At 51.3% G+C, this 11,522-nt stretch overlaps 1 protein-coding gene across 1 annotated transcript; it reads left to right on the plus strand.

Annotated features, from left to right (window-relative positions):
* Window positions 1-248: 248 nt before the first annotated feature.
* On the plus strand, window positions 249-7,112 carry IRF1 (interferon regulatory factor 1). The gene is made up of 10 exons (XM_086621645.1): window positions 249-316; window positions 1,520-1,611; window positions 2,527-2,626; window positions 2,822-2,998; window positions 3,328-3,377; window positions 3,502-3,637; window positions 3,826-3,951; window positions 4,674-4,717; window positions 5,307-5,442; window positions 5,966-7,112. The coding sequence occupies exons 2-10, from the start codon at window positions 1,525-1,527 to the stop codon at window positions 6,064-6,066; spliced, it is 957 nt and encodes a 318-aa protein (XP_086477771.1). The 5' UTR covers window positions 249-316; window positions 1,520-1,524; the 3' UTR covers window positions 6,067-7,112.
* The last annotated feature ends 4,410 nt before the right edge of the window (window positions 7,113-11,522 follow it).

The raw sequence follows: 11,522 nt of genomic DNA on the forward strand, positions 1-11,522 counted from the left end.
GGGCACCCCCCCCGCGCCGCTGGTGCTACAACAGCGTGATTTCCCCGAAGTGATGCTGGCAGCGGCAGCCAATGGGAGGCGCGACCGCCCCCTCCGACGGCGCTGATTGGCTGGGACGCAGCCGGGCCCGGGCGGCGGGGAATCCCGGGCAGCGTCGCGTTATACCCGAGGGCGCGCCCCGCGGGCGGCAGAGGCGGGTCGGCGGCCAGCGGGCGAGGACGGCTCGGCTCGGCTCGGCTCATCTCATCTCATCTCATCGCACCGCTGCACAGCACGGCGCAGGATTGCACGGCTCGGCACTGCACGGCACAGCGAGGTGGGTCGCCGTGCGTCCCGTCGCTCGGCCTCTCCTCCGCGACGCAACGGGGCTCCGCACGAAGATGCCCCGCGGGGTCTATGGGAGCAGCCCCGGGGATACGGCGCGGCTCGGCTGAGCTTGGCTTGCCTCGCCGAGAGCGGGCAGCACCGGGTTTCGGCGTGCGGAGGCGGTTTGGGGGCGGCAGCCGTCGGGTAGGCACCGGACACCCCTCCGGCGGGTAGCGGTCGCGACCCGTTACACAACCGACGGGACGGGACGGGGCGAGATGTCCCCCCCGCACTGCGCGGGGCCGGGCATGCCCGGGCGCGGCTGCTGCTCTGCGGGCTCAGCCGGAGGCTCCGCTCCACCGTTGAGCGTGTGCCAGCGTCGAGCTCCGGGGCTGAGTCCCGCGGCCCCGAGCCGTGATCCACGCGGGTGGCGGCCTCGGCTGACCTCCTCCCCGGGACGGGCGCTCTCCGGGCCGTTGTCCCGCCGCCGCGGAGCGCGTTGCTGGTGAAAAGTTAGAAATGTATTGTTTGGGAAATCCTGGTCTGTTTTGAAAAAAACACCGCAAACAGGAAATTATTTCTGCAGAGGAAGGGCTGGGAGGGCCGCGCCGCCCCGCTCCGGCTGCGCGGCGGGGCCGCCGTGCGCGGTTCTGCCGGGGCCGGTCGAGTTGCTAATTAGGGGTCTCCCCTGCAGCAGAGGGGGCTGCCCCTCCTTGCGCAATTTAATTAATAATAAACTTTTAAGAAGGCGACTGTGCAGTTAGTGCCTCTCTGTGGCCGCGGAGGGGGATGGGGTCCCGCACCGGTCCCCGCGGGGGGACACACGCACCCGCTCCCGGGAAAACCGCGCCGGTGCTGGCGGTGGGCTCCTTCCCAGGAGCGGGGGTCGCGGCCCGGCTACCCCCCGGGCTGTCCTGTCCCACGCAAAGCTCCCCTTGCATCCCAGGAGTGCCCACCCCTGCAATCAGCCCCTTTCCAGAACTCAAACCTTCAGGCGTGTTTTTGATGCTGACCAGGCGGAGCAGGAAGCACTGGGATCCAGAAGCAGGTGGAAGATACAGGAAAAAGAGTTAAGATGCTGGAGAAGTGGTTTTGGTTGTGCTGATAGCGTTAGTGGTAGGGCCCGCAGTACGGAGGGGAAGGGAGGGGTGGCATTGCAGAACGATTAAAATGGTGATGAGGTTTTTTTTCTGACCTGTCATTTCTTTCACAGACAACATGCCAGTGTCAAGAATGCGCATGAGGCCCTGGCTGGAAATGCAGATTAATTCCAACCAAATACCAGGACTGATATGGATTAACAAGGTGAGGGCTGTTTATTACTATTATTATCTTTATTATTACTTCTGTATCATTGCCCATCCTTGCTCTTAGATGACACTAAGCATAAATCAAGATCATAAAGGAGAGAAGAACACGAAGACTTGCAAGCATTATGTTTAAAAACCAACTGGTTTTGTTTTCAGAAAAGGGAGCTCTGGTTGGTACACAATGCAGTAGTTCCATTTTTTCCCTGGGAATATTCCCAGGAGGGCAATAATAGATTAAAACAAAAGCAATCTGAACATGATGGAGAACCAAGAAGACTCCAAGATCTTTTAACTCCTGCTGCCCACTTGAGTCAAGTCACCTCCTGTCCCAGTTGAGTAGCTGCTGTTACTCTCACGGTTGCTCCCAGTTTTAAGATCTGGCCTGAAAGAAGCTCTGGATTTGTCATGCTTTGGTCCAGAAGGCACATCCCTGTGCCTGTACCGCAGGGTGAGATCACCAGGCTGACTGAACCAGGTCTCTTTCTCTGAAGTTTCCATATCCATCCCAAGGTGCTATTTAAGCTAGAACATGTTTTTCTTAGGATTCCTGCAGGATCTTGGGGGCAACTTTAGCAAGGGATTCTCTACCAAAGTGTACCTGGAAAATATAGTGTCATTTATAACATACTAATAGGTTAGAGGCAACATATTTAAATGGTTCTGCGATAAAATTGACAGTATTGCTTACTTCCACTGTACTGTACCACATGTGGTTTTTTTCCCAGTTTCAGAACCTGTAAAAAGCCTTAAGTGCCTTGAACAAAACAGATGAAACAATGGATGTTTAATTAAGATACAGGGCTTATAAAATATCTGAGCTACTGCTGAGAATTCTTTGACTACATCCATCATTCCAAACCAGCACGTGATGCTTCTTTTTTAATTCAAATTTCTATTGGTTTAACTTCAGGACAAGATGATGTTTCAAATCCCGTGGAAACATGCAGCTAAGCATGGGTGGGACATGGAGAAAGACGCCTGCCTGTTCCGGAGCTGGGCCATTCATACAGGTGTGTGCAGGCTTCACTTTCCAGCGGTCGTACCAATATCTCAAACATGGCATTTTTTTGTCTTGACTTCCACTTCAGGCAGTTGTAGTAACTTCTGACATATATGTCAGAGAAAATGGAAACATAACTTTTTTTTTTTGGTGGGAAGAACTAGCATTGAAAAGTCTAAACACTCACCCCGTCTCTTGTTTATAGGAAGATATAAAGAGGGTGAGAAAAACCCTGACCCGAAGACCTGGAAGGCGAACTTCCGCTGTGCTATGAATTCCCTGCCTGACATCGAAGAAGTGAAGGATAAAAGCATCAACAAAGGCTCCAGTGCTGTCAGGGTTTACAGGATGCTGCCACCCTTGACAAAGGATCAGAAGAAAGGTAAGGCCTCAGCAATCCAGCCAGGATTACGCACCTTGCGCTTAAACGCCGCTTAAATTTCCCGCTCCGCGTAGGCAGGGCTGTAAAAACCCTTTAATAGCACCTACTGGGGTCAGTCACTGGTTATTGCCATGGGTACCGGGTTGTACAAATGGCTCATTTTATCCCAAATTGTTTAAACATGCCTAAAGGCATCATCAGGAGGCGATGGGGACTCGCTGCCGCGCGCAGCGGTAGCAGAGCAGGGCTCAAAGCTGCAAGAGCTCACGCTCACCTGAAATGTCAGCCCTGCAGCCCTTTCTCATGTTCGTCCTATTTTTGTTTAACAGAAAGGAAGTCAAAGTCTTCAAGAGAGGCAAGAAACAGGAGCAAGAGAAAGGTATGTGTCTGTAGAGGCAGCTGAAGAAGCTGGAGGTTTTGGTGGTTTTCATGCTTAATTTTTTTCATATGGGAACTTGTGTGTTCTTAGACAAGTCTTGCATGCTTTGCCCTTATTTTTGTAGCTGTATGAAGACATGAGGATGGAGGAGTCGGCAGAAAGACTAACCACCACTCCCCTGCCAGATGACCACAGCGGCTACACCGTTCATGACTATGCGGGGCAGGAAGTGGAGGTTGAGAGCACGTCCATCACCTTAGGTGAGCCTCAGTTTTCAGCTCTCCGAGCAGAGTGGAAAGTGCCGTTCGTGCGAAACCCACAATCTCTGCGCCAAAAGACAAAGACAACTCTTGGGGCTGGGCCCGGCTGGGCCGTTGGGCGGGCAGGGAGGAAATGGAGGTGTTTGTGCTGTCCTGTGAGTGCCAGCTCATCCTGGTGCATCCCGCAGACCTCTCCTCGTGCGAGGTGAGCGGCTCCCTGACCGACTGGAGGCCACCGATGGAAATCACCATGGCTGACAGCACCAACGACCTCTACCAGCTTCAAGTGTCTCCCCTGGCTTCATCCTCGGAAGGTGGGTATTTCTTTTTTCCTACCTTGGTCTTTCATGGGTCTACTGGAGGCAGGTTGGAGGCGAGGCAGCGGGATCAAAGGAGTGCCTGGGGCAGCGGGAGAAACCAAGAGTTGTTCTGTAGAAAAACCAACCTCCAGCTGATGGATTTGGGTGTCTGGAACTACCAAACTGGCCAGGTTACAGAAGGGAAGAGGCTGGCACGTGCCACCTGCAGAAGTAGTTGCCCATGGGTGAAAGGCTCTGAAGTGCCATTTCCTTTGGGCAAAGGGCCAGGCTTTGTCTCACAGGCTCAACGTGATGGCACAGACAGGTCAGCCCGTCAAGAAGAGGAGAGATTTCCGAGCTGGGAGGGTGGGACTGGGGGTTCTGAGGCAGCTGGAAGGAAGCAATGCCAGCAGGACAGAATTAGTTACAACAGTGACAGCGCAGGTAACCGTGCTTGCTAATGGGAAAAAACATAATTAACATGGATATATCAGAGTGGTTCTTACCTGGGGTGCACAACCAGAGGGCACGGAGCTACTGACGGGCCCCCCTGCCCCAAACCCATGAGCCCCTCCTCAGCATTATCGATGGTGGGTGGAAGTAAAAGGTAGTGGTGGTACGTGACAGGAGAAAATGAAGTGGGTTGTGTGGTGGAGAAGCAGAACCATGAGGGCTACCGTGCGAAAAGCTGATGTCTATGTCTGTTCTCTTTTTTTTTTTATGTGCTTCCAAAATAGTCACAGACGAAGATGAAGATGAAATTAATTCGGAGATTTTTAAGGTAAAAGCAGCCCTTCTGGTCCTAATAAAATTGGGCAAAGTTGCTGTTTGCACCGAGGGAGGATGGGAAGCAGCAACCTGGTCCCGTCCCATACGCGCTGAACATACGCTCATGTAATCCAAGACCCTTATCTAATGAGGCAGCCTGAAAAATTAAAGATAAAAAGAAGGCTACTTTGCACACATGAGCTGGAGAGGACACATCCATGGAAGTATTTACTCTTCATGTCAAAGTCAGAGAAAGCTATTGGGTACTACTAGAAGTAAAGGTCCCTCTATTAGAGTCTGCAAAGGTTCTCTAGACTGTTTTATTCTGCCCTCCCCTCCACCTCCGACATGTGTAGCGCTTAATCTGTGTTTGCAGACATGTCACACTCATCCCACTGATAAGATGGGAGTTTCATCACCAAAGGTGCTCTGGCCCTCCCTCTTTTGATTAACTTCTTTTTTTTTTTAAACTGGGAGTAAACAGTTTTATATAATTTAGCATAAGAAGATATATTTTGATCTTTTTCACTTACCTGTCTTCTAATTTAGAGAAAGGAAGAAAGCAGCAGCAGTTTTTCCCATCTCCTTGTTCTCTCTTGCAGCTGCTTGAACCAGCCCAGGACTGGCGTGCCACCAGCGTCGAGGGGAAAGGCTTTCTCACCAACGAGCCGGGCACGCAGACCCTGTACAGCACTTTCAGCTACAAGGAGCAGGACGGGGAGATCGACACGACTTCAGGTACAGACTCCTCGGTTCTCGGTGACGGGCCGGGCCACGGGACGGCGCAGATGAGGGTTTTCATGCAAGGTGCTAATTGGGAGGGAGCGACGCGATAGAGGAGTTCGTGCATCCTTGTGTTGTGAGATTTCTAGTACCCTGTCGGAAGGCTGTAGGGAATTTATTGATAAGGGAAAGGAGAAAAATACCTGTTGCAAGAGTCTACAACAGGTTCGGCTTAAAGTTATACACTCGTAAGCTATGGCAGCTTTCAGGAAGCCCTCGTGATGTAGCAGAAGAAACTCCACGAGCAATAGCTGAAATGGGACAGTTTAATAGAAAGTGTTTAGAGTATTTTAGCAAAATACCAGTCTAAGGTATTTACTCACATCTGAGAAATCTTCTAATTTTTGATATATTTATATGTACATACACACACTCTCGCACACACGTGTACACATATATATGTACATATATTCATATATGCACTAGTCTGCTCTTGCTGCGTGTGATTCAGTACTCATTCTTGGTTTATTTTGTCTAGGAGAGCCGGAGTTCAGGTTCTTTGACCAGAAAAGCAGCCTAGAGTTCTCCTGGCTGGATACAGTGAGACCTACCATGCAAGTCATTCCCTGTGGCTTGTAAACCCCTGGCTTCCTCTGACCATGAACTACTCTTGGGTAGAAAGTCTGACAAGCCTGAAGAGAATGGAAGAAATTGTTTGTTACTGACTGAAAGAAGAAAGTAGCTTTTATATTCCGTTTAACATTTAGGCCTGAAAAGGTTAGCAAGAAAAACTCCAGTATAAAAAAAAAAAAAACCAAACCAAAACACAAAACCAAAAAAACCACCAAAACCCAAACCAAAAAAGACTCCCATCTCAGTAGCAGGACTCCTGGCACTGAAGATGCTCAGCCCCAGTACGCACCTTGTCGTCGCTTCGGAGGGGAAGCTTTTGCTGGAAGGCTGCCGCTGTGCCGCGGGGTCCGACCTGGTGGGGTACCGCTGAACGGCATCGTGTGCCGGAGGCCTGGGGAGGGGGTTACCGTCCCCCCCCCGTGTGAGATGCGATGAGCACTTTACCCACAGAGTGCTTGGGAGAGATGCTGCAAAGGAATCTCTCACTTACTCGTTTTGGTTGCTGCTTACCTGTGCAACACTGGGGACATTGACCTTAACACCTATCAGCACACTTAGTCAGGAAAATTGCACTAATTGGCTCTCTCTTCTGTGATTTACTCCATCACATAGTTCATCTTTCCAACCTTTAAACTGTGTAAATAGTTTAGACCAATAAAATGTGAAAATTCAGTTTAGGCTTTGCTTCCACATCGCACAGTTAGCCAGGTCCACTCGTAGGCTGTTACCTGCTCCTAGCCATGCTGTATCTACTACGTGTTGTATCTACTACGTAAGAGTTGAGCTGCTGCATGAAACAATTTTTGCACTGATAGGAGCCGAGCTCGCTGTTCATACCGTGCCTTTCCAAGATCCCTCGGATTCCCGTGCAGCAGCTGTACCGCCCCGCAGACCCACCCCGGGCCGGAGCGCGCGGGACGGAAGAGGTTTTAGTTTGCATGTAATACATTAGAATCAAATCACTAAGCTGCAATAAGACTGTTTTCTTGTACATTTTTTTTTTGTATATAAAGTGGTGTATATTTGTTTTAATAAAAGTGTTTTATATATGACATGTTTACTTTTTCTCATGGGAGAGCTCTGAGAATGCATTCCAGATTCCTTGAAAATACCCAAACAGATGTGCTGTTGACAGAGACGGTTGAAGGGTTTTTTTTCATGAGTCATGAAATCATAGGAAATTTAGCAGAGTTTGCTCCTGTTTCCTACCCACCCCCTCCTTCCCAGTGCAGCTGCTGGGTGGAATCCTGCTAGTCCAGGTCCTGTGCCTGTGTCAGGTAGTTGGTTTGTATCTGCCATCATCTGCAGCAGCCAGACCTAACTGAGAGCTACCGAAACCCCACCATGCACCAAGTCCCTGCCATGGATGTCCCCATCAGCAACGCCGTCAGCTTCTGCGATACGACGACCAGCAGTGATGACCTTGCTAAACAACTCGGGTTTGCCTGAAAAGAAAACACATGCACAATTCTGAAGGCCAGGGGCAAGCAGGCTGGTTTTCCCCTGTATGTTTAATTCTTTTGCCATGCTTTCGGGCTGGAAAGGTCTGGCACGTTACCACGTCGCCTGGGGTGGGCGACGAGAGACAAGTGTGGCTGATGTAACGCGTCTCCAGCTGCAGCATCCGATGCTGCCTGGAAACCCCCTGTGCTGCACAAAGCTGTGCTGGGGTGGCCTTTGGGGAATAACTTCATTCACGGAGCAAGGGCGAGGGCGGACCAAGGAGAACATCGGGCTGCAGGAGAGGAAGACCCAACCCAAAGGGCTGGAACAAAGCGGACGTTTCCTACAGCCTTTGGCACAGGCTCTGCTGTGACTCGGACTGCAGGGACAGACCAGGGCTTTGCTGAGGGAAGAGGGGAAAAAAATATAAGCGCTGTAGGAAGCAGGTGGTGGTGGGTCTCAAATCCAGCACTGCTGTAAGGTTTGGATCCAGCCCAGCAAGGTGGAGGGGCAGCGTTCCGGCAGTGCCTGTTAGTCATTAACCGGCCCTATCTCCGGGATGACCCGCTGCAGGCAGCACCCTTCCAGTGGCACCGGGCAGAGGGCAGCTTCCCATGGGCTGATCCTGGCTCTGCACGGTGGCAGCCGCGGGCAGAGGGCAGCTTCCCATGGGCTCATCCTGGCTCTGCACAGTGGCAGCCGCGGGATGCCGACCTTGCTGTCCCCCCGCAGCCGTCACACTCCCTGGCAGGGTATCTGAGGGTTCACTCCTCGGGAAGGGATCCATCCAGCCAGGACCCTCTCCCTGGGTACCAGCAGGATTTTGCCTCCCAGGAAAACAGCAGGATCACAACATCCTAAAGTCCTGAACGACCACTCGGTGCAGGTCTAGAGCGGGAATGTTTTGTGCACAAGCAAAGAAATCACCCAGCAGGTGAGACCGGTGCCCCGGCAGCGGCTGCTGCTGGGGGGGAGCATGGGGCTGCCAGATCCAGAGCCGCCCCAGTACGGCCCGGGAGGGACACCAGCTCCACGCCATCCCCACCGCCGCAGGAGCCCGCGTTTGTTTAGGAACCGCTGCAAGTTTGTTACCCAGGGCGGGGAGAGAGAAGGGAAACTTCCTGTGATGCAAACAGTGCTAAAAATAAGGCAGAGATCAATTTGCCCGTTCATGCATTGAAAAGAGCAAGTTTTTCACAGCTATGCTCAGATTAAAAAAATACCCCAGCAGTTAAATTTTCACACATACAAGGTTTGCCCAAGATTCAAGGGCAGAAGAAAACAGCAGCTAGTGCCTCCCAACTGTTGCAGAGATGCTCCAAGTGTGTTTTTACCAGGATAGAGGAGGTGCTTTGCTTCATCACCTGCCAAGGTACCAGTGTGACCGACTGCACATTGGGTATTTTTCCAGTGAAAAGTGCTGCATGTAGCTATGTTCAGCTCAGAAGCAATTACATGCCAGGAGAGAGCTCACCCCTGCTGAACCCAGACAAAGCAATAGAAGGAAAGTTTTTTTTGGCTCGAAGGGAAAGTGTCTCTTGTGCTATGGACCTTGCATCACGGTGAGAAAGACCTACAGGTAACGCAACTGTTGTAAAAATAAAGACAGATCACGTCTCCATGGTGGAAAACAAAAAGGAACTGTTGTATAATCAGTGTCGTTTGGGAAGTGACTGGAGCTACTGCTGCAGGCTGGGCAGGCTGAGCGCTCCATCACTTACACCATCACCGGCTGCAGCTTACTCGCAAACCTTGAAACCATTAAAAAAGAAATCCAAACCTCTCCCTATTTAGCTTTAGAGCAGTAGGATGTCAACAGGACAAAACCTCCTGAAAATAAGAGTCCCCCAACCTGAACCTGGGGAAGCCCTCAGTGACTCAGGCACAGCTTTTGCTGCTGCAGCATCTTGCACCAAGGCAGCAGAAGACCTAGGTTCATGCCAATAGGGATTTTCTGTGGTGCAGAGGCAAGGGCATCACTCATCTATTAACTGCAGATGTTTTTCCTAGTGAAAACCCTCAACTTACAAATAAAGAGTCGTTGCTTTTCCCCTGATCTTTGTCCTAATGGATTGTTAAAATGGCATTCCATAATCAGAGGGGAAGATAATTTCCTCCCCTGCGGTCCACGTAGCACACTGCTCATAATTTAATGGCTCATTAGGAGCCAGCTGTGAGCGGCTCAGCACCGCCGGCTGTCCAGCGCGGTGGCACCGTGCGCGAGCTTTGCCCAACAGGCAGCGGAGCCTGTAATTATTGTCTCACCTTTATTTGCTGTGGTGATCAAATCCTGATAATCAGACACATTTCCAGGCAGTCACATGATTTATGGTATCACACCTGAAAAGCACAGCAGAGCTTCAGACCAAAGGTATGGGTTTATAACTGCAAAACGCAGTGGAGTATTTGTTTGCGGTGCAAAGGCAAACGACTTTAGATAGCAACTGAGTGTCTTGGACTGCAAACATCACTTCTCTGCTGTTGTGCTGGATTGTTCCTCCTCTCCGGTTCCCCAAAAGTCTATTCCTCCCCCTACATTTGTACACACAACACAAGGAGGACAGAAACTTCTGCAGGACAGGAACCTCTCCCAGGGCTCACGAGGGCCAAGGGATGAAGAATCATCTGTAGGAAAGTCAGTTTTAGAGCTTAGATGGGGAAAAAGCTTTCCTAGAAAGGGAGGAAAGTCACATTCTCATGGACAAATTGTATCTAAGTTGTGTGTTCTCCTACACCAAGTGCTTCGGTCCAACTCCCACCGCAGCACTGCGCTTCAGAGCTCCTTTTCCTCCCACATTTTTCCATCCCCTTCAATATTTCTCTCACCCTTAAACTCACCCCGTCCCTCCCCAGCCTTCCCATGCGCAAAAGAAACAAGCCAATAACAAAAGTGCATCCATAGCACGGTGCGTGTAGCTCACGCTACCTGCTTGCTGTGCCCCTCCCCTCTGCCCTTTGGTCTCACCTGTTCCGATAATGCCAGGATGCAAATCCAGCTGGGCTGCAGGTGGCCACTCTGGGAGTGGCCACTGCCAGCAGGTGGGAAGGGACAGGGAAAGCTTCCCATGGCCCTTTCCAGAGTCTGAACAAGAGCATGGTGTGCACTGCCACCGAGCCCAACGCTCAAAGGCCACATGAACCCAAACCAGAATAGGCCATAGAACACCTAAAACACGGGGAAAACTTGCTCGTCCCGCTGGCAGGCATCTCTTCTTACCAGCTGGATGTAAGTAGAGGTGTCAAAACACAGTATTGCGGACTCAGGGCACAGATCATCATAGGCTCATTCCACTCACTGCCTGGCTGACCAAGGCGAAGAGCTGTGCCAACCCACAGACAGCATGTCCTGTGGAACAAGGAGGATGGGGTAGCCAGAAGGATCTGTAGCCGCAGGGCTAGAAGACGACGAGGGCCAAGGAGTGGGTAGATCTCATCACCCACCTGTCCAAAACCACTGCAGGCTGGGACTTGGGTCCTAAAGTTACCAGGGTCTGCTTCTGCATGAGTACAAGGCAGTTAATCATAGAATCATAGAATGGTTAGGGCTGGAAGGGACCTTCAAAGGTCATCTAGTCCAACCCCCCTGCAAGGAACAGGGATATCTCCAACTAGATCAGGTTGCTCAGGGCCTCGTCCAACCTGGCCTTGAATGTCTCCAGGGATGGAGCATCCACCACCTCTCTGGGCAACCTGTTCCAGTGTTCTACAACTCTCATGGTAAAAAATCTTTTCCTAATATCCAATCTGAATCTACCTCCCTCTATTTTAAAACCATTACCCCTTGTCCTATCATCCCTTCTGGTACATAAGGCTGGTAAAAAAGCCAGGACGAATGCATGTTGGGTTATCAGGAAACTTCCAGAAATATTTCCAGCTCACCAGCATCTCCTCGGCTGCCAACAACCAGCAGGGAGCAGAAGGCTGAGCTGGTGGCAGGTACATCAGGCTGCCAGTGGCTCTTCCCTGGCGAGCAGCACCCAGCTCCCGGGCCAGAAAAGCACCCTGAGCGATGACGACTG

Source organism: Tauraco erythrolophus, chromosome 16, assembly GCF_009769465.1.
Source record: "Tauraco erythrolophus isolate bTauEry1 chromosome 16, bTauEry1.pri, whole genome shotgun sequence".
NCBI lineage: Eukaryota > Metazoa > Chordata > Aves > Musophagiformes > Musophagidae > Tauraco > Tauraco erythrolophus.

Bases quoted from the DNA above. Each gene is read 5' to 3' on its own strand.
- IRF1 (XM_086621645.1), top strand. From the start codon at position 1,525: ATGCCAGTGTCAAGAATGCGCATGAGGCCCTGGCTGGAAATGCAGATT. The intron at 1,612-2,526 runs GTGAGGGCTGTT...GTTTAACTTCAG, and splicing joins GACTGATATGGATTAACAAG to GACAAGATGATGTTTCAAAT. The intron at 3,952-4,673 runs GTGGGTATTTCT...CTTCCAAAATAG, and splicing joins CCTGGCTTCATCCTCGGAAG to TCACAGACGAAGATGAAGAT.